This window comes from Engraulis encrasicolus, chromosome 18 (genome assembly GCF_034702125.1).
Source record: "Engraulis encrasicolus isolate BLACKSEA-1 chromosome 18, IST_EnEncr_1.0, whole genome shotgun sequence".
Lineage (NCBI taxonomy): Eukaryota > Metazoa > Chordata > Actinopteri > Clupeiformes > Engraulidae > Engraulis > Engraulis encrasicolus.
The window spans coordinates 5043728-5068175 of NC_085874.1; the positions used below are offsets into that span (position 1 = coordinate 5043728).

Here is a 24448-nt window from a genome sequence, read left to right on the forward strand (position 1 = left end):
TCGCGAAAAACTGGAGGGACTGGTTAGCTTATTAGCTCTCCTTACAGACACAGGAAATAGCTTTTTTTTTGTTCAGAAACGAACTTTGTTGACATTACTATGCATTATGGACAACAACACACCACCCAAAATATAGCATTTCTTTATTTTGAAGCGTATAAAATTAAAATGATTGTGGTTGATCATGATGGCTGGCACACCTATATGCAGACAAGTTCTGAGTCTGATCACGTTTCACTCAACGTTGTCTGTCATCATATCTCAGGCAACTGCAAGGCGACATAGAGGGGGCGTGGGGCTACTAGTTCACTCCTGGGTGAAACTAAGCATTGCCCCCCCAAAGGTGGTGTGGAGATGCCATAGAAAACATGTCTGCTTTCTTTTCCTAATGCATAATTACTTGAGGAATATATAATATAATAGAACATAATACAATAAAATACAATATGGGCTTAATGATCATAATGTAATTTTCATAATATAATTTAATATAGCAATATAGGCCTATACTTTTTGAACTCAGTGTTTTAACTATTTAGCTGATATTTGAAAAGGCCCTATGAAATTCAGGTGAAAAAAAACGCCGCTTATCAATTAATCGAAAGTCGATCGATAACACTATCAACTAATGATTAATGAATTAATCGATAATTTGCATCCCTACTACACACAGACACACAGACACACAGACACACAGACACACACACACACACACACACACACACACACACACACACACACACACACACACACACACACACACACACACACATCTGTTCATGCCATAGGCAAACACATCATCTTTAATCCAACAACTACACACACACACACACACACACACACACACACACACACACACACACACACACACACACACACACACACACACACACACACACACCTGTTCATACCATAGGCAAACACATCATCTGTAATCCAGCAGCTCTACACACACACGCACACACACATGTAGGCTACGCACACACACACACACACACACACACACACACACACACACACACACACACACACACACATGTAGGCTACACACACACACATGTAGGCTACACACACACACACACACACACACTCACTAGCCTGTGTCCTCGACCTCGATGAGACCATACACAGGTGTGTCTCCCACCTTCACCAGCAGCGACACAGTCACCAGCAGCGCCGGAACACCTGCACGCAAACACACGCAAACACATCACCGTGACAACGCTTTACCATGGCAACACGCACCGGCAAAAAACAGCAACATTACTGGCAATATACAGCTAAACAGAGGTATCATGACAACACACCGCTACACAACTTGTGTTATCGTTATTAGGGCTGGGTATCGCAGCCATGCTCTTGTATCGATTCGATTTCGATTCTTAGGGCTTTGAATCGATTAATCACGATGAAATTCGATTCAATTCGATTCGATTCATTCCGAATCGATTCAATCCGTTCCCTTCTTGGTGCCAGGATTTCCCCCAAAAGATGCTGTTGCCTATTTTTATATGAAAATGTCAAAGGGCTGTGGCTTGACAGTGTTAACAGATTGCTAATTTGTAAGAAGTAGGCCTAGGCCTAATTGACTAATACCTACTAGGTATTTTCCATAGACCTAAATTAAACAAAAAGAACAAAAAGAAAAAGAACCAAAAAAAAATGATTTTGTGCCCTGTGAATCGATTATGTGAATATCGATTCGATTCGATCGATTATCGATTAACTCGATTATTTTACCCAGCCCTAATCGTTATGCTATGATGGCAACACATAACCAAACAATCAGTATTGTCATGAAAACACAGTGATAAGGGAAATGTTCGTTATTTATTTTCGAGGTCTTTAGAAGATTTTCACCCTTGGTTGTCAACAAATCTCCACGATATCGTCAAAAAATGCATGACCCTCCCTTACGGACATCTTTTGACAAACGTTGATTGACCGACGTTGCTGTTAAAAGAATGTTGGATTCTGATCTTGAACACTATAGTAATTCTCGAAGGCGCTGGGCATTTCAGTAGATTTACTGACATTTAGACACAACGAAGCAAACGTCGGGGTGGAGGGTCTGATCAATTTCAGCGAAAGGGAGAGGCATTTCTTAGGATTATGTTAAATCGAAACCTATACAAACAATAGGCAGGCCACGCCCTCCTAGTGACACGACACACTTTGGTCAAGAGCCATGTAAATATCGTTTCTGATTTCCGGAAAAATCGGGAACCCCACCCACTCTGTCGGGAACCAATAAACTTTGAGCAACTCCAAAAGCTTGGCAGAGGTGTGTTCAAGGCAGTGATGTGGTTTAAGCAGAGATGTTCTATTGGCACTAAGAAACTGTTTGATTCAAACTTTGGCACAGCCAATTCTGGCCTCGACCAGTAGCAAACCAAGGGAGGCGGGTCAACCACGACGTTTGGGAAACGTTAATTTTTATGCCCTAGGTCAGACCAAGTCTCGAAGAGATTTGAAAGTCAATGATAATCTACCTATACAAACAAGGTAATTTAGATTTTTTTGTTTTAAATAAATGGGCCAAACATGACCCTCCCCAATAACAAACAGTCCCTTAACTAATCATAGCAGCCTGCTCCTAAACAATCTAAGTTACGATAGAACATTGCTGTGTGTGTGTGTGTGTGTGTGTGTGTGTGTGTGTGTGTGTGTGTGTGTGTGTGTGTGTGTGTGTGTGTGTGTGTGTGTGTGTGTGTGTGTGTGTGTGTGTGTGTGTGTGTGTGAGAGAGAGAGAAAGAGAGAGAGAGAGACAGAGAGAGAGAGAGAGAGAGAGAGAGAGAGAGGGAGAGAGAGAGAGAGAGAGAGAGAGAGAGAGAGAGAGAGAGATAGAGATAGAGAGAGAGAAAGAGAGAGAGAGATAGAGAGGGTGTGTATCAGTGAATGTGTGCATGTGTGCGAATGTGTGCACGCCTTACCCCAGCCAATGAGGGAGAGTTTGAGCAGGTATCTGCGGACGTAGGTGTTGAAGACTTTGACCAATAGCAGGTAGAGGTGCAGCGCCTCGATGGCCATCCAGGTGAAGGAGCTCAGAAGACCCGCCTCTATTGCCACGGCAACGCACACGCACAACACCGCGTTGCTGGAAGCCCATTGGTTGAGCAGGAAGGAGGAGTTGAGCAGCAGCAGAGCACCGGCCAGAGAGCTGTGGATAGCAGGCCCCGGATCCTTACGCACTTTACTGCACGCACACACACACACACACACACACACACACACACACACACACACACGTACACACACACACACACACACACACACACACACACGTACACACACACGTACACACACACACACACACACGTACACACACACACACACACACACACACACACACACACACACACACACATACACACACACACGTACCATAGTATGAAAAAGGTGAGGATGGAGATGGAGCAGAAGGCTGAGAGGAAACACACACACACACAGTACACACACACACACACACACACACACACACACACACACACACACACACACACACACACACACACACACACACACACACACACAGAGACAGACCACTAGGAGGGAAGGTGTTACAAATTCTAAGGGCCCTAGCACTGACAGTATTGACAGGGGCCCTGAAGGGGGCCCAAAATTCAAATCTGTCATGGGGCCCAACATTTCTCGCAGCGCCCCTGCCTTCACAGTGGTACTGGGAGATTTCAACCACGGAAATCTCAAAACAGTACTTCCAAAATTTCATCAACATGTCAACTTCCCAACAAGAGAACAAAACACCCTGGACCTCGTTTACACAAATCAGAAGAGAGCATACAAGGCAAAGCCCATCCCCCACATTGGATCATCAGACCACACGACAATTCTGCTACTGCCAGCTTACAGACAAAAGGCAAAACTCACCAAACCAGTTCAGAAGGAGGTGAGAAAATGGCCTGAGGGAGCCATCTCACGACTTCAGGACTGCTTTGAAACCACAGACTGGGACATTTTCAAAACAACTGCCACCCACAGCAATCACATTGACATTGAGGAGTACACAGACACCGTGACCTCCTACATCACAAAATGCATCGATGATGTTACAGAAATAAAACACATCACTACCAGGGCCAACCAGAAGCCATGGTTCACAGGAGACGTTCACCGACTGCTGAGGGCCAGAGACAAAGCCTTCAGAGCAGGAGACGTAGCTGGCCTAAAGACAGCAAGGGCTAACCTGTCCCAGGGCATCAGGAAAGCAAAAAAGGAATACTCAGACAAAATAACAACACACTTCAAAGACAGCAGAGATGCACAGAGCCTGTGGCAGGGCATACAGGCCATCACGGACTATAAGCCTGCACCACGCGAAGCTGTGACAACAACACCTCTCTGCTAAACGACCTGAACAGTTTCTTTGCCCGCTTTGAAGCACAAAATGACACTCACCCACAGAAAACTCCCCCTCCCCCCCATGATCAACCCCTTTACCTGTCCTCTGCCAGTGTTAAGAGGACACTGGCCACCATCAACCCACGCAAAGCAGCTGGCCCAGACAACATACCAGGCCGAGTGTTGAAGGATTGTGCAGAAGAGCTGAAGGATGTCTTCACAGACATCTTTAACATCTCTCTGGAGCAAGCAGTCATCCCATCACTTTTCAAAGCTGCTACCATCATACCTGTGCCGAAGAAATCATCACCATCATGCTTCAATGACTACCGTCCTGTAGCACTGACGCCCATAATCATGAAGTGCTTCGAACGGCTAGTCCTGTCACACATCAAAGCCACCCTACCCCCCACCCTAGACCCCTACCAGTTCGCATACCGAGCCAAGCGATCCACGGAGGATGCAATTTGCTCTGCCCTCCATCCAGCCCTCACCCACTTGGACAATAAAGACTCATATGTGAGAATGCTGTTCATTGACTTCAGTTCAGCATTCAATACCATAATACCACAACAACTCATCAGAAAACTGGACAAACTAGGTTTCAGCACCTCCCTCTGCAACTGGCTGCTGGACTTCCTGATGCAAAGACCACAAGCAGTACGGGTAGGGAACAACACCTCGAGCACCCTGACCCTGAGCACGGGGGCTCCGCAAGGTTGTGTTCTCAGCCCCCTGCTGTTCACGCTGCTGACACACGACTGCACAACGACCCACAGCACTAACCATCTAGTGAAGTTTGCGGATGATACAACACTGGTGGGCCTCATCACCAAGGGCGATGAGACTCACTACAGAGAAGAAGTAGACCTGCTGGCCAGATGGTGCAAAGACAACAACCTCCTGCTGAATGTCAACAAGACCAAGGAGATTGTTGTCAACTTCCAAAGGGTCCAAAAACAACTGCCACCACTGACCATCGACGGCGATGCTGTGGAGAGAGTGAGCAGCACCAAGTTCCTTGGAGTGCACATCAGCGACGACCTCTCTTGGACCACCAACACTACATCACTGGCGAAGAAGGCCCATCAGCGTCTCTACTTCCTGCGCAAACTAAAGAAGGCAACTGCTACACCCTCCATCATGACAACATTCTACAGAGGAACCATAGAGAGCGTCGTGTCCAACTGCATCACAGTGTGGGGAGGAAGCTGCACGGAGAAAAACAGGAAGACACTCCAGCGTGTTGTGAACACAGCGAAGAAGATCATTGGAGTACCACTCCCCTCCCTGCAGGACATTTACACCACACGCCTCACCCGGAAAGCACTGATGATCATCAAAGACACAAGCCACCCTGCACACAAACTGCTCAGCCTCCTGCCCTCTGGAAAGAGGTACAGGCGCCTCCGTTCCCGTACCACCAGGCTGGCGAGCAGCACAATGCACCAAGCGATCAAGATGCTGAACACTCAACCCACTCTCCCTCCACTGTCAGCCTCTAGCCAGCAAGGCCACTGACAACCCCCCCCCCATCCCCCCACCACCATATCTGCGACTGAACATTCCACCTGCACTACTATACTCGTGACTGAACTTTCAACCTGCACTAACTCAAAACATGCACACACACACACACACACACACACACACACACACACACACACACACACACACACACACACACACACACACACACACACACACACACACACACACACACACACACACACACACACACAAGCACACTGCACTTTCTGCACTAAACCCAAACATACACACACTGACACACACACACACACACACACACACACACACACACACACACACACACACACACACACACACACACACACACACACACACACACACACAGACACACGAACACACACACAAGACGCACACCGCACCTTCTACCTGCACTAAACACATACACACACACACACACACACACACACACACACACACACACACACACACACACACACACACACACACACACACACACACACACACTGCTGCTGGTGTACTTGACAGACCTTTTTTTAATATTTATTTTCTTCAAAATGCTACTATTACCATGTCAGAACGCTATAAAGGACTTTTTTTAGGAAAAGCACAAAAGCACAACAGATACCTCTTAATGTATGTCCTCTACAAGTCTTCTGTTGTCCAGTCTTGCACTTTAAATGTCTGTATGAGCACTGTCTATGTCCATACTGTCTTAAGTCCATGTATAAGTACTGTCTATGTCTATACTGTCTATGTCCTTACCTAGATTAGTCTATGTCTAATGGGAAAGCAAGAAATGTAATTTCAAATTCTTTGTATGACCAGTGCATGTAAAGAAATTGACAATAAAACCTAAAACCTACTTGACACACGCACACACAGAGAGCAAACACACATACTGTGCTTACGTATCACAGCTAGAAGGCTGACAAGAAGACACACACACCCCCACACACCCCCACACACACAAACACACACACATACACTTACACACAGACACACACACACAACCACACACACACAACCACACACACACACAACCACACACACACACACACACACACACACACACACACACACACACACACACACACACACACACACACACACACACACACACACAACCACACACACAACCACACACACACACTCGTACCGCAGTATGAAGTAGGTGAGGATGCAGATGAAGCAGAAGAAGGCTGAGAGGCCGCAGCCGATGTAGCTGATGTAGGACAGGATGATCCAGTGATGCCCCAAGGTCTCCTCCAGCCCTGGGATCTACACACACACACACACACACACACACACACACACACACACGTGCAACCACACACACACACACACATGCACACACACGCACGCACGCACGCACGCACACGCCCGCACACACAGGTTCATACAATAAGCCAACACATCATAATCCAACAACTAAACACACACACACGCAAACACGCAAACACACACTCACAAACGCATGTGTATCCACTCACGCGTGTTTGGCCTTCACCACCAGACAGACACACACACACACACACACACACACACACACACACACACACACACACACACAAGCGCGTGCATGTGCACACACAATGACTGTAAATATAACACTACACACACACGTACACACATGCACACAGCCAATGACCCAATGACTGTAAATATACAGTGCCCTCCATTATTATTGGCACCCCTGGTTGAGATGTGTTTTTTAGCTTCCAATTATTATTATTATTCTCTAAATAATATGGGACCTTAATGGAAAAAAAGAGAAAAATCCAACCTTCAATACAAGTGCATTTATTCAGTGGGGAAAAAATTCCACATAAAGAAATAATTATTTGACATCAAATAATGTGTGTCACAATTATTAGCACCCCTGTTGTTAATATTTTGTACAACCCCCTTTTGCCAACAAAACAGCACCTAATCTTCTCCTATAATGTTTCACAAGATGGGAAAAGACAGAAAGAGGGATCTTCAGCCATTCCTCTTTGCAGAATCTCTCTAAATCATCCAGAGACCTGGGTCCTCTCCTCATTACTCTCCTCTTCAGCTCACCCCACAGGTTCTCAATGGGGTTGAGGTCTGGGGACTGAGATGGCCATGGGAGGAGCTTGATTTTGTGTCTGGTTAACCATTTCTGTGTAGATTTGGCCATATGTTTAGGGTCATTGTCTTGCTGAAAGACCCAGTGACGACCCATCTTCAGCTTTTTGGCAGAGGGCAACAGATTTTGATTTAAAATGTCCTGGTATTTCAAAGCATTCATGATGCCATGCACCCTAACAAGCTTCCCAGGGCCTTTGGAAGCGAAACAGCCCCACAGCATCACTGACCCACCCCCATACTTCACAGTGGGTATGAGGTGCTTTTCAGCATGCGCATCTTTCGTGGCACGCCAGACCCACTTAGAGTGTTTGTTGCCAAAAAGCTCAATCTTGGTCTCATCTGACCAAAGCACACGGCCCCAGTTGAAGCCCCAATACCGCTGGGCGAACTCCAGACGTTTGCGTTTATGATTGTGGGTGAGGAAAGGTTTTCTCCGTGCATGCCTCCCAAACAGCTTGTTGGCGTGTAGACAGCGCCTGATGGTTGATTTGGAGACTTTGTGACCCCAGGATGCTACCATTTGTTGTAATTCTGTAACAGTGAGCTTTGGAGATATTTTGATTTCTCTTACCATCCTCCTCACTGTGCGTGGTGGCAAAATAAACTTGGGTCCTCGTCCAGGCTTGTTTACCACTGTTCCAGTTGTTTTGAACTTCTTAATTATTCCTCTCACAGTGGATATGGGCAGCTGCAGTTGAGTGGCAATCTTCTTGTAGCCTCTGCCTGACCTGTGAAGGTCGACGCACATCTGGCTCACTTGTATGCTGTGTTCCTTTGTCTTTCCCATGTTTAAGAGTGGATAAGAGAAATGGCCTCGGTGTCACGTCATATTTATACCCCAGGGAAACAGGAAGTGATGAATTACTAATTAAATGTTCCTACATACTCTGGTAAACTTTGTAAACTACTGTAGAAATGACAGAAATGCTTCAATTATATTTATTTCCTGGGAATTGTTAAGGGTGCCAATAATTGTGGAACAGGTGATTTAATGAAAAATAATTATTTTTTAGTCAGGGATTTTTTTATTTTCCTACAATTCATTTGAGTTGAAGGCTACATTTTCCTAAAATTTTCAGTGTGACAGTATTCTTCTGCAATAAACACTGAAATTATTTTAAGGCTTTTAACACATCTCAACCAGGGGTGCCAATAATTATGGAGGGCACTGTATAACACACACACACACACAGTTGTACCAGGAGGACTGCAAACGGAGTCATGTGGTCGCATTCACACTCCACGCTGGATTGGTTGTTGTTGATGACGTGACATCCACCACTGCTCCACCTGTCCGTTCCGTTACCATCCGTACCGTTCTGCATACCTGCGCGCACACACACACACACACACACACACACACACATGTAAACACACACACACACACACACAGAAACACACACGCACACACACACACACACACATACAGAAGCACACACACACACACACGCGCGAGCGTGCACGCACATAGACACATGCATGCATGCGTGCGCGTGCACACACACACACACATACGCAAACATGCATGCAGGTAGTGCAACAGGTAACCATTGTCTTACAAATCTGCCCAGCAGTGTGTGTGTGTGTGTGTGTGTGTGTGTGTGTGTGTGTGTGTGTGTGTGTGTGTGTGTGCGCGCGCGCGTATGTGTGCGCGCGTGTGTGTGTGTGTGTGTGTGTGTGTGTGTGTTTACAGTAGCTGTTCATCCATCATTGACTTACCTGACTCATTGTAGAACGGTCTGTCTGTACCGTTCTGCATACCTGCGCGCACACACACACACACACACACACACACACACACACACACACACACACACACACATGTAAACACACATACACATGTAAACACACACACACACACACACAGAAACACACACACACACACATGTAAACACACACACACATGTAAACACACACACACACACACACACACACACACACATACACACACACACACACACATACACACACACACATGGAACACACACACACACACATGGAACACACACACACATAGGTCACACACACACACATACACACACACACACACACACACACACACACACACACACAAGTACATACACACATGCGCGTGCACGCACATAGACACATGCATGCATTCGTGCGCATGCACACACACACACACACACATACGCAAACATGCATGCAGGTAGTGCAACAGGTAACCTTTGTCTTACAAATCTGCCCAGCAGTGTGTGTGTGTGTGTGTGTGTGTGTGTGTGTGTGTGTGTGTGTGTGTGTGTGTGTGTGTGTGTGTGTGTGTGTGTGTGTGTGTGTGTGTGTGTGTGTGTGTTTACAGTACCGGGAGCTGTTCATCCATCATTGACTTACCTGACTCATTGTAGAACTGACAAGAGAACTTCTTGTTTTTCTGCACCAAAAGGAGCACGCGCACACACACACACACACACACACACACACACACACACACACACACACACACACACACACACACACACACACACACACACACACACACACACACACACACACACACACACACACACACACACACACACACACACACACACGTGCACAAGAGACAGAGATGAGTTTAATTCAAATGGTGGTCTCCCTTCCTTTTCAATCAATACAAATACTTTTCTCATGCAGAGCCTTTATTTTCGAGAGATATTACATTGTTTAAATGACCAGTTTTAAAAGGTAGTTGTTTTAGTGACAGATAGAATATTTTTTAATTCTTTTGATGGCCCTATCAGCGCTTCTTGTCTGTGTGTCTGAGCAACATTTTTAGCAACATTTCAACAAATCTGCAGAAGACGTAATCCCCCAACTGCTTCAAAACTGTTGAACGGAGTACAATTGAATTTTTGGGTCCAAGTACAGTATATACTGTACCAGAGATGGTGTATTAAAATAGAATGAAAAGAATCTTTGACTGCACGTCAGTGTTTCAGAGGGTTTCAGGTTCGAATCACACCCTTACCTCTGTACATTTCCATCACATGGCTGAAGTGCCCTTGAGCAAGGCACCTAATCCCACATGTCTCCAGGGTCTATAACAAATACCCTTTAAGTTGCTTTGGATGAAAGCATCAGATAAGTGTAGTGTAAACTAATGTAATGTAATTTGCTTTGGATAGAAGTGTCAGTGTAATGTGATGTAATTCAAACACACTGCAAATGGCATGGAACAATTTTCTGAAAGGATATTCAATATTTTCATCTATTCCACACCGGCCCTCTCTTTTTCCCAAACTTTATTTGTCTGTACTGTTTTCTCCAGTGTGAGTGTGAGTGTCTATACGTATGTGTGCTATGGTAAATACTGACGAGTGTCTATGTGCATGTTGAAGGTGAATGCTAGCTTACCTGAGTGACAGTGTCTATGTGCTTGTTGTAGGTGAGGTGAATGCTAGCTTACCTGAGTGACAGTGTCTATGTGCTTGTTGTAGGTGAGGTGAATGCTAGCTTACCTGAGTGACAGTGTCTATGTGCTTGTTGTAGGTGAGGTGAATGCTAGCTTACCTGAGTGACAGTGTCTATGTGCTTGTTGTAGGTGAGGTGAATGCTAGCTTACCTGAGTGACAGTGTCTATGTGCTTGTTGTAGGTGAGGTGAATGCTAGCTTACCTGAGTGACAGTGTCTATGTGCTTGTTGTAGGTGAGGTGAATGCTAGCTTACCTGAGTGACAGTGTCTATTGGTGTGTTCCAATACTCGTACTGTCCGCCCTTTCCGCACTGTGTTTGGGTACGCAGGGTGTTCCATTTCTAATCGCGACGGTAAAGTGTACTGTAAATTACCCGGATAACGCCCCCAAAACGGCAATTTTTTGAAGTGTGGAGTTACTGTACACTTTTCGTACTCACCGGCCGCCATGTTTGTGAGGTAGTTGAGTGTCAGATCTGACAAACGGTTGAGTCTCCATGATAACCAGTGTTGGGAGTAACGGGTTACACAAGTAACTAATTACTGTAATGCATTACATTTTTGAGTAACGCAGTAATGTAACTGATTACAGGGGGAAAAATCGGTAATATGTCCTCGTTACAATGTAAGTAACTTGCACATTACAACGCATATTTTTCACCTACATTTTGTGTGGGTATTTTGTTTTCTTTATACAATGTTCGCGGATCACCGCGAGATCAGCTATTGCATCTGAAAGTACGTCCGCGCAGAGATTTTAAAGGTCCACGCAGAACATTGCTTCCTCTTTCACGCTTCGTCTCTTGAAATGGCTGACACAGGATGACCGATCCAGAAGATCCAGCTTGCTCGTTTTCAAGATGGGTATATGCCCACTACTTTGACTTCATTGAAAATAAGGACGCCAAGAACATTTCAGTTAAATGCACACTGTAGGGGCCTACTTGAAACCCAAACCGCGTTCCACGTCGAAAAACAGTAGCCTACAATTTGACGATTTGAAGAGGTGCCACAGCACCACCAAATTAGTCAGGAAAGGAGGGGATGCATCCCATTCGCACGAGACAGGGACACGGCAGGGTATCCGACGGGGGGGATGAGTACGTTGCACCCCTGAGCTGCTATCCTCGCCTATAATTTCGTTCATTGATAAGGCATTTTCCCTGGTGTGCTGTAGGCTACATAATTAATATTCAAAATGGGCCTACTGTAGCAATGCATGCATCTGCTCTTTTATCAATAATAATTTTCAAACTTGTAGTGCAGTGAGGTGGCTTTATGTTTCAGCCAAGTGCAACGGAGCCTGTGCTGCATGCGTCCGTAATAGTTAAAAAAAATGACGCTGGTGTGCATGGTAAGGTGTGGTAAGAAGAGAAAGGACTAGTCATTGTATTGGTGAATCAATATTGTATGTGGGTAAGACACAATTCCTGAAAATGTTGGTTTTCAGTCCGCAGGCTTCCAAAACGACTTGTGGATGGCAGGTGAAAGTCATGTCACCTCATAGATTTGCACTGTAGATTGCCAAATCCTTATGTCCAGTCATTTTGGCTAAAGTAACTAAAAGTAATGCAAAAGTAGTGTAATGCCTTACTTTTTCAAAAAAGTAATGTTGTAATGTAAGGCATTACTTTTAAATGACAGTAACATGTAATAAGTAGTGCATTACAGGTTTTGAGTAACTTTCCCAACAGTGATGATAACAGCATAGTTTTGATTCCAAAGACAATCGCCATGTGTATTAGAGGCAGGGGTAAGTTTAAAAAGTGTCAGCATAACGAACAGTGCCTTCCATGATGAATTGCATATTGGCGGTTGGTAAACTCGGATGACACGCGACCAACCGTCATACCAGTTAAGTGTATCAGACAGAACGGGAATCGGAATGTACTCGCCTCGTGAATCGCGGAGGGTGGAAAGGGTACTTCACTGCACTCAAACAAGGTACACAGTACAGAGGGCGAATAATGGAACACACCATATGTGCATGTTGCAGTTGAATGCTAGCTTACCTGAGTGAGAGTGCCGGTGAATACCATCCTGAGGCATTCCCTGAACAGAGCCTGCGGCTCTCCCAGCACCTCCACACGCACCACAGCAGAGCTCAGCTCCACATCCTGCCTCACCTGCAAGGCCGAAAGGGTTAAATCCGTGAGATCATGGCCACCTCATTTTCTTCTGTGATCATGGCCACACAAACTGACATGATTGTTACGACCTCACAAACTCGCATGATGGATATCTCCTCAAAAACACATCCGATTATGATGATTTCACAAACTCAAAGTTCAGAGTTTTACGTCTCTTTATTTGCCATTTGTGCGCAAACTAGCAATCCAGGCACATTGGAACTCTCATTCCTGTCCAGGGACTACAGATGGAAATTAGCCTTGTGGCTATAATCTGGCTCATATGTAATTTGTGCACTGTCCCTTTCAAATAAACATTAAAGGGGTATGCCACTATTTTGGGGCTTAATGCCGTTAAAATCGTTGGCCAGGGTTTATAAAGGTGGTAAAGTGTCTTATTTTTCATGTTAAGCGTTGTCTTGCTTTAAGACAAGTTAAAAGAGGGAATATGTCGCTAAGCTAGTGAAAGTCAATAGATCCGTGTAGCACGGATCGTTTTGTGTGACAACACACGCATCATCAACATGGCGCCCATGCATGCAACTGACATGTAAACACTGTTAAACAGTATCATAAATGCTAAAATATTGTCTTGTAATCACTATCAACAACACCAGTTAATGTCATTCAATTGCAGATGCACATATGATAGCAATGCTGGTCTCTGACTGTTTAATTTAGCTTACTTCAGCTAAAATGATATGTCGTGGGTGTGGAGGCTCAAGTGGAGGTGAAAAAAAGAAAAGAGAACCAAAACAAAACACGCATGATTCCCGATTGTTCCGGGATCAGTGGCGTTCATGCACCAAAGTCCAGAATTCGGTTGTCACATGAGCAGTGTCGTCAGCTCTCGAGAGGTCCCGAGATCGTGAAGGCACCATGTGTATGCAGCCATTCTTATGACCTCAGACGAAGATTATGACATCATCTCTCCACTAACTCTCCTAAAGAATATAACCTCATCAATATGACCACAAAATCTCACCTGACAATTATGACCTCCCAAACTCACCCGGCGAAAACGATCATACAAACTCACTTGATGGTTATGACTTCACAAACTCACCCAGGACTATGACCTAAACATTCACCAAACCAATATGACCCCAGGAACTCGCCTGATGAATGACCTCACAAACTAGCCGAAAGATTACTATTCACTTTACTACTATAGTAATTGTTATGACCTCACCAAAAAGTATGACATCACAAATTATGACCTCAAATCTCACCTGATCAATATGACCACACACACTCACCTGATTTTCCTGACCTGGTTAAAGTGTTTCGGGGAGGGATATCGGATTAGTAGTATAGGGTGAACCTGAAAGGTGCACTGTGTAGGATGGTGGCCAGGGTAGGTATTACAACAATGCTGCTCATTGAAATTCTGCTGCCTATTTTCAGCAGCTGCAAATTTGATCTTTTCATGAATATTTACTAAATAATAAACTAATATTTACTAGTATAACTAGCATACAGTAAGTTTTGCCGCAAAATACCCATTTCTGGAAATTCAAAATGGCAGATATGGAGAAGATCCCCCTTTTCATGTTTAGAAAGTGCAATTTTCCCAGTCCTAATGAATACTCAGAATTTAACGACGGTGGTAAGTATTGGTTAGAAAGGTAAGATTTGTAAGTGGGAAGCATAAATTCTGGAAATAAACTACTAAAAATATTACACAGTGCACCTTTAAGGTAATGATGCACAGTTTTGTTTTCATCATCATGATTGGTTCCTAATATTCTGATGAATTAGTCTAAAAAAGTCGTCTGCTGCTGATCCCAGTTCTCTTGATAAAAGCGTTTGAGATAAACAGTCCACATGACATCTTATGTTATGCCCGGAAACATTACTCAAAAAGCTGCCCACCTTTAGGGTAAGACTTACAGAGTGAGGGGTTATAGTATCTTACCAAGAACTGCTGTGGGGATTTGTAGTGCACCACAGCTGCTTTCTGCTGATCCTGAGGATTCTGGCCAACGGCTTCCATAGGAATGCGTGCGTCCATGGTGTTGTAGCCTGGGATATTCTGCACACAGAACACATCATCTCCATAACACGCTAGACCAGGGCTGGACTGGCCATCTGGCGTACCGGGCAATGCCCGGTGGGCCCTCGCGCCTTTCGGGCCCTCAAGAGCCCGAAATAATAATGAAAAAATATATACATTATTGTTTTTGTCTGTGACTGTTAGGTTTAAGCAACCAACACTAATCTCTAACAACCGGATAACTTATGTACATTACTCCAACAGTGACGGTAAAAAAAATTACACGCCGGGGCTCATTGGGTGCTTCTCTTGAGGCACATTGGCCTAGTCCAATGAAATGTACTGCTCCTCAAAGGCCCGCCCCTCCCTGCAGGCCCTCCCTCGCTCGACCCAACTAGTCTGTCAGCAATGCATCATCTTCATCATCCGAAGTTTCGTTGACTTGGATGGTGGCTATTCGGTTAATAAAAACTCTGGTGGTGGAGCGGAGGATATAGGGCGCTATATGGAGAAAGAAAGGACTGGCTATGAAAAGAGCATGAAAAAGCGAAAACTAAAACTAAAAGAAGACGGGACAAAATGTGCTAAAATCACTGACTTGTTCAAAGCTAAAAGCACCACCAGCTCGAGCTCCGGACCGGTAGCTCTCGTGTGGCCGTGGGAGGTGTGGTGAATCACACAGCTCGACCTCAGGTTGGGACAGACGCCGGTGCATCAACGAATGCAAGGTGGTGAGAATGAGGCGGAGGAGGCGGCGGCGGGTGAACAGTGCGGGCGAAATGGTTCGAGCAGGGGAGGTACGAGTAGAGACGGATACGAGACGTGACCCAGGGAGAGACAGGTTAGCCCCCTCAACACACCCAGCTAGTGTAGCTATGTGCCGCTTCAGCGTTTGTAATTTCCCATCCCTTTCATCACCTCGGACCAAATTGTCATCATGACTTAATCAAATCAGTCATGGTTATTTGTACCCAATACCCATTTGATACATTCCCATGCACTTGTCTTGTAATGTTGCGCCAGCACATAGAAATCTTCCATTTGCCTTGAGCTGTCATGAGATGCTGTGTTGAAGTGAAGCTAGTCTTTCTGTCCTCTACCCAAGAACTACGGTACCCTGGCTGGCCAGGCAGATTAGCTCACCGCCTCAGCGTTTTTCCCATGTAGTCTATTGCCTGAAACTGAAGATGTCGTCCCTCCCCACTCGCTCATATTAGTCACAACTGGGATAGTCTACACACAGAACACATCATCTCAAGAACACGCTAGACTGGGATAGTCTACACACAAAACACATCATCTCAAGAACACGCTAGACTGGGATAGTCTACACACAGAACTCATCATCTCAAGAACACGCTAAACTGGGATATTCTACACACAAAACACATCATCTCCAGACATTGAGGAATATTCTAACTTGGACCACTAACATTCTATTAAAGTCAAGCAACCGCCGGACAATTTTGCAGCACAAGGAAGTAGAATGCAATTTCCCATTCATGTCTACAGGAGACTTGAAATAATGTATCTCCTTTAGAATTATATTATGTTCTTGCTTGTTTTTTTCGAGCTGTTAAATTGTTTAAATTAAGTCAGAATAGGTAGTTGGTTTGATTGACAGAATTCTTTTAGAATTCTTTTGATTGCACTATTAGCACGTGTTCTCAACGTTTCTAAGCAACATTAATTAAACATTTCTGCAAATCCCCGGCAGAAGTAATCTCTAACTTTGTTTTCATTTTGAAATGTTCTTCTTTGTTGTTTTATCTTATTTGGATGTTTACTAAATTTCACTGATCCCCGTCCCAACTTATTTGAGACGTGTTGGATTTATCAAATTAGAAATGAGTACATATGTCCCCCAAAACAATATTTTTTCTCGGTTTTAACACTTAATATGTTGTCTTTTCACTATTCTCCATCTAATGAATAGATTGAATGTTTTGAAAATGATAGCATTTTGATTTTATTCACTGTTTACCAAACGTCCCAACTTCACCGGAGTTGGGGTTTGTAATTGTATAAGACGAATGTAACATAAGCTGACAACCAAGGTGAACCTTTTTTTAAAATGTTAATTTATTTTTGTATTTTTATTTAATTTTCTTTTCTTTTGTGTATAAGTATGTTTTTATGTATATTATTATTATTATTATCTGTTTGTTTGTATGGTTGTGATTGCCTTTCAGTTCTCTATTAGCAGTAAAGTTAAAAAAACAAAAAAACAAACAAAAAAAAACTAGACGGCGTTCGCTATTCTTTCCATAGGAATGAACTGAAATCAAAGGCTTTGTGGTTTGCTTGTCTTGTATTATGCTGTTTATAGTGTAATTTATGCGTTTGTGCTAACGCTGAGCAATTTGTGAATCACAATACTAGCCCGGTCTTACCACACCTTTATACTAACTTAAATCATACAGCGCGTCTGGGACTATTACCAACCTGATAAACAATTACTGGTGGGGGTGAACTTTGAAATGTGTGTCTGATTTTATCCAATCGCTTTTGTTTGGTCGTGATGTGTAATCAACTCATATGTGTCATTGTTCACCTCTTATCCCTTCGCTGACTGGTCGGCTGTATGGCATTGCAAATACAAAGTACCGGTAATACCTGATCCAAATGTAACAAGGATGGAAGGCCAGACTAGGGCTCTGTCCCATTATCTAACCTCCTGTCCTTGCCTTGTGCTTGTGGCCTCGTGCATCACTGATGCCCCGCCTCTGCGGAGAAAACGCGGTTGTCTTGTGTCCCTGCTGTCAACCTAGCCACAACAACTTTTGGGGGTCTTTTCCCCATTCAACATCGCGATTGGAAATGAGAAACTTGACCTTTCAGTGATGCTTTTTGGCGAGATATTGAATAAAAACGCTATCTTCAGTGACATCTTGCCTCTCACCACGCCACCAGCACAAGGAAAGGATGGGAGATGAGATATCGAAATGCACAATACGTAGCGGTACTGACCTGTGGAGAAGAGAATGCTATGAAGTCGTCTTGAGCACAGCAGTTGGCTGAGGCGACCGTCACGGCGATTTCACCCATATCGTACTCCACCGCAGACTCCCCCACGACTGTCTTCTTCATCACGTGGTGGATGAGACCCTTCTCCACCCTACAAGTACGCACGTACACACACACACACACACACACACACACACACACACACACACACACACACACACACACACACACACACACACACACACACACACACACACACACACACACAGAGAACAACACACACACGCGTGCGTGCGCGCACCCACACACACACACACACACACACACACACACACACACACACACACACACACACACACACACATCATCACAAAGACATTGACACAACCATTTGGTGCATACAAAGTAAGAGAGAGGCTCTGAGAGAAAAGTGCTTTGTTTTTTTCTCACCTATTGTAGAATTCAACAAAATCCAAATCTCCAAAGAGATTCTGGCATTGCCTTTTAATGTTAAGGAGTTTTTTCAGGTCTGTCAGATTTCCATCTTGTTTCTCTATCTGGCTCAGAAGTTCGTTGGCATTACTGTATGCACACAGACTGGTGGAGCACGTCAAATCAGTACCTACAGAAAAGAGCACATCATTACATAGTTCCCAATGGACAGTGGTGGCCTAATGGTTATAAGTTTAACGTTCAGAGGGTAGATTTCTAATCTCACTGTAGGTAAAGCCTGGGGTGCATTTCTGGAAAGCGTAGTTGTTAGCAGTTAGCAACTTCGGTAGTTGCCAATGGGAAATTGCATTGCAACTAACAAAGTAACTAACATAGTTAGCAACTACGCTTTGCAAAAATCCACCCCTGGATTGTCCCTGAGGAAGGTAGAGGTGGCTAACCCCAAATTGCTACATTGGCTGTAGCCAATACACTCTACCTAGAATAAGGTTCTGTCAGGTCCAGTAAAGTGAAGAAATACCCCACTAGAAATTCTGGATGCAATTTTTTTTTTTGAAAAGTTAAAAATATGCAATAGTGAATGGGAGAAACAAAACACTATTATAGTAGTTCCCAACCGCCAAATCAAACCCAAATGTGTTGTGGTCATCAAGGTATTGATTAATGACTCAAGCAATATTCATTGTAATTAATCATGTAAATATATATTTTTTATACACATGTAGAAGTTTGGACGGGGGTGCACGGCTTGTCTTGGTCACAGGTAAAGGGGTGCTTTAAGCCTTAGTGCAGAACCTATGTTATAACCTTACTGTCTCCATGATTGTAATGGCTACTATGTGTCAATCTGTTACCTACGCACTCAATACTGTCATAGCAATGTTGTTATTATGTAGTTGAGTATTTTTAGCAAATAGTGAATAGGCCCGCCGGCGACCCCATCGGCAGTAAGAGGCTATGACGAAAAAGGTTAAGAACTAGCGTTGTCAACAATTATCGATTCAGCAATGCATCACAATGCAGGGCAGGACAATTCAATAATCGATACGGCAAAAGCCATAATTGATGCGGCATATTTTTTCAAGTTTCAGTTACTTCCGTGGGCATTTCCAGAGCAAATGAACTCTAAATTAAATTGAAGCACTTCAAAGCATTGGAAACTACAGGACTGATGCATAACAACAGCAAATAAAATGCTGTTTAGTATTTGACTGCTTATATTGCCTTGGGCATTATGAAAAAAAGTGCCTTGCTTTCAGTAGAAATGTAACGCATTGCAATGCATCGTAGAATCGGACTGAATCGATTCGAATCGAATCGTAAGGGCAGTGCCAATGCACACCACTGATGTAGGTAATCTTACCATTTGTCCCATGCATGAAGAGTAATTGGCAGTCTTGAGTAGCGTTCACACAAAGGCCCTCAGAGATGTCAAATTCCAGCATGTCATCTGAACAGCTAATGTAGCACTGCTTGCCCATCCACTCACACTCCACAGAGTTGAGCTTCATGTGGACGGTCAGGTTGCAGTCAGGGATGAACACTTCAAACCCAGCCGTCCAGTTATACGTGGTACTGACGGTCGAGTTGCAGTCAGAGGTGGATATGTTACTTACGGTCAGGTCGCCATCAGGGGTGTTCCGATCATTCCGATCTGAAAGACAGCATGGCCTTATTTGACAAAAATGAATGAAAATTTAATACACTTTTAAAGGCTTTTAAAGGACCCTCACATCCTCAACATTATGACACTGATGGGATATTGTAGGGCTACACTAGCCTGGGAAACCCCTTGCTGCTTTACACAATTGTTCCGATCTGAAAGACAGCATGGAGTCTACCCTCAGCGAGGCAGTCTCCAGTAGGCAGGTCTCCAGAGCATATCTCACTTGTGATTAGGTCTGGTGATAACCACCCTCTGGTCATACAAGTATGTACAATTAACTGTCAAACACACACCGTATCTCAGTGAGATCTGGCTACCGATCGCCGCCCGGATCAAGCATAAGGCCTTGACCCTTGCGTACAAAACCATCGCAGGAACGGCCCCAGTTTATCTGAATGACTTACTAAAGCCTTATGTTGCTGGAAGAGAACTGCTTTCCTCACAAACTCTCTGGCTCTGCCACCTGCGTGTTCTATGTACTCCCAGTCAAGATTGTTCTCTGTGGTTGTTCCCAGTGGTGGTACGGTCTCCCAGAGCAAGCAAGACTAAACACATCTCTTTCAGCCGAGAAAGTAAAGCAAGTAAAGACTCTCCTCTTTCATGACTATCTACTACACTGCTTGCCCTAGTCCCAGGTCAGACTCTTGACATGATGTGTATGTGTGTGCACTCTACTTAAAGTGTTTATGAAACGAAAACAAACGGTCATTCCCATTAAAGCCTTGTTTTTTCTGATAGCATCGATGAGACTTTGAACCCAATCATCCTGGAGGAACTTGTGAAAATGGCAACTCAAAGTGTGAATTCTGTGAAATTTGGTGTGACTAATGAGCTGGGCTGTGACATCATAGAGGGGAGTCCCTGGTTTGCTAGTATGGCGATCTGAGAAAACAACACACATTTGATGGACCCACATCTTATAAAGGAACCAAAATTCTGATACAAACATCAGCGTGTCGAAAAACCACACATCCAACCTCATGAGAAAAAAAACAGCAGCACAAATCTATTTCAGAGGCACTGATACATCTGCAGAAAGTGACATGTCTGACAGGCGAAGTGACAATTGTTGACATAGCCTGACAGTTCGTTTTGTTTATGGTTACGGTTGCTAAGGGCGCTTTGCCATGACCCACAGATGACATGGCGTGTGTATTTGTTGACAAATGGGGGGCATTTTGATTCAATTGCGCGATATAGTGTGATTGAAATGCATGTAGGCTACATGCAAAAATATCATCAACTAGAGAAAAAACTGAGGCATTAGGCTGTTGGAAAAACGCCCTATATAGCCTGAGTCCTCAGCATATTTTTAGCGTTTATCATTATTATTATTTTTTGTGCTCAAAGTCACAGGCGTCGCGTGTCCCTCAGCCGGACTCTGAGGACGAGGTGTGTCCAAACGTCAGCCACACGTGCACCACAATACTAAAAACAAACAATCAACGCTTCAAAGTAGGCCTACGCTATGTGCATCTCTGTTTATTCGCTAAGCAGTAGCAGGACTTTTTCTAGGATTTTTTGGCATGAGGGAGCATCATGGCAGGTCACAGGGGGTGAAGGGGGGTGTTCCCCCCCATGAATGAGAAATTTATTAGGGGCGCTCAAATATATATATATATATAAAAATAAAAGTATGAGGGTGCACCCACGGAGGTATGAGGATGGAGCGCCCCTATTTCCCCGTTCAGAAAAAGCCCTGAGTAGCCCAATCTGTGAGTTGGCTGTCCTCGACTGAGAGCACCACGCTGATGTGCGGATATCCTCCCAAAACCAATTTATTGACCAGTTGAATGGCAATCAATAAAAAGTGCATATTCCGAGAGCATTCGCATCGGTTTGGCATGTAATGTGCATTACCCTTTGCTGAAAACAACATACAAAGCAGACGGACAAGGTAAAACGAGTAGCCTAAAGCAAAGCAGTGCACTCACCTGTCTTCGTGCCCGAGCAGTTACAGGGGCAGTTTCAGTCTGCACGCCGGCGATGTCAATTGTTGGAACTGCTTGAGGCAATAGCATTCTCTTCAGTCCAACCATGCCCGTGACCTCCACATTTGTGGTGAAGCACAAGGGGTGGAAATGTGCCGAGCACAACAGTGACCACGAGCTTGCTTCAAAACCACGCATTGGATCCACAGAGCCTTGCTTGATTTAGCCTTCTCCTTGTCGGCCACAGTTCCATCATTCTTCACAGAAGGGAACTTGTGCAAAGATATTCCTTCTGTCAAGTAGCCATTTTTGCAGCTGGCACCGTTCGGCCCTCCAGCAACACACTGCTTGACACTGCGCTTTGTTTTGGTACTAGCCGCCATTGATCTGAACAAGGTGGAATGAGGTGAACTCACCCCTTCTATGTCACGCATATCATTTGCATAAAATTGCATGTCACCAAAAAAACACTTTTTGGGAACGTTTTAACATGACTTTTAGGACAAAATATCACCCAGACAATATCCCATTTTATTCACAAGGCTTAGAACTTTCAGAATCTGTCCTGGAAATGGTCAAATTCCTTTACTTTGTTTTCGTTTCATAAACACTTTAACTGAAAAAAACGAACCCTTCTTTGCATCTGCACTTGTTGTTTTGTATATTTCCTGTGCACTTTGTACAGTATCTGCTCGTGATGTTGGCTATGATTGTGTCCTCGATTGTAAGTTGCTTTGGCAAATGCCCAATCGCCAAATGCAATGTAATGTAATGTAATGTAATGAGATTAATATTGTCGCTGTGCAGTGCAGCAGAAATCTCATCTCCACCTTTCATAAACTAATTAATCAATTTTTAAATGAACTATTATTTTATTTAAATATATAAATGAATCAGTACAATTGGTCAGTTTCCATGAGCTTTACAAATTATTTGAAACAAATGTTTAATTATGATTTACTATGTGCTGTATATACTTACTGTAATATAGGCTACTTAATATACTTACTGTATATTTACTGTGTGTGTGTGTGTGTGTGTGTGTGTGTGTGTGTGTGTGTGTGTGTGTGTGTGTGTGTGTGTGTGTGTGTGTGTGTGAGTGTGTGTGTGTGTGTGTGTGTGTGTGTGTGTGTGTGTGTGTGTGTGTGTGTGTGTGTGTGTGTGTGTGTGTGTGTGTGTGTGTGTGTGTGTGTGTGTGTGTGTGTGTGTGCTAATGCTTACAGAAATCAGCACTAGTGATGGACAGGAACAACAGCACTGGAAGGAGAAACATATTGTCCCCTGCCGATCTGAAAAGGACAAAACACAATATCAAATAGCTCAATACACAAAAATAAATGTAAAATAGTTTAAAACAATTATATACAGCAACGATAAATACCAGCTATCAAATAGCTTGATACAACCATTGTCTACAATAGTACATCACAGCCTACGTCAGGGGTTGCCAAACGTTGGCCCCCCATATATCGGTTGATTCCAAGGCCCCTACCCGTACATCATTCTTGTCTGTGCCCTCCCCTTCACAGCCATAGTCTACCGTAGATCTGTGGGTCAGTGCCCCACTGGCATTTATAAAATAATAATGTCGATAACAGTAGTGATGTTCAACGATGCAATAGATTATTCTAATGCAGTTCTTAACTAATGGGAATATGTTTTTATTTATATATATTTTATTTTTCTTTTCTTTTTTTACATTCTGGTGTACATTAGTTATTCAATTTATTCACCTACACACACACACACACACACACACACACACACTTGTATTTTTTGTATCACATTTGTCTGTAACATGGTTTACAAAATAAACAAACAAATTTTCATTTTCATACAAATATTTTTAAAACTTAACAATGTATGCCATGAAACCATCTAGGTTATTTATTTTAAACAAAATACAGATAC

At 43.9% G+C, this 24448-nt stretch overlaps 1 protein-coding gene across 1 annotated transcript in view; it reads right to left on the reverse strand.

Annotated features, from left to right (window-relative positions):
• LOC134468753 (adhesion G-protein coupled receptor G6-like) overlaps positions 1-18610 on the reverse strand; it is a 21229-nt gene extending 2619 nt beyond the window's left edge. Inside the window, exons 1-6 of the mRNA XM_063222627.1 lie at positions 18491-18610; positions 15443-15559; positions 13408-13521; positions 7028-7149; positions 2934-3196; positions 1095-1185 (exon numbers count right to left, since the gene is read on the reverse strand). Coding sequence (XP_063078697.1) covers positions 1095-1185; positions 2934-3196; positions 7028-7149; positions 13408-13521; positions 15443-15559; positions 18491-18610 — 827 coding nt within the window. The remainder of the gene's footprint in view (positions 1-1094; positions 1186-2933; positions 3197-7027; positions 7150-13407; positions 13522-15442; positions 15560-18490) is intronic.
• Positions 18611-24448: the final 5838 nt, after the last annotated feature.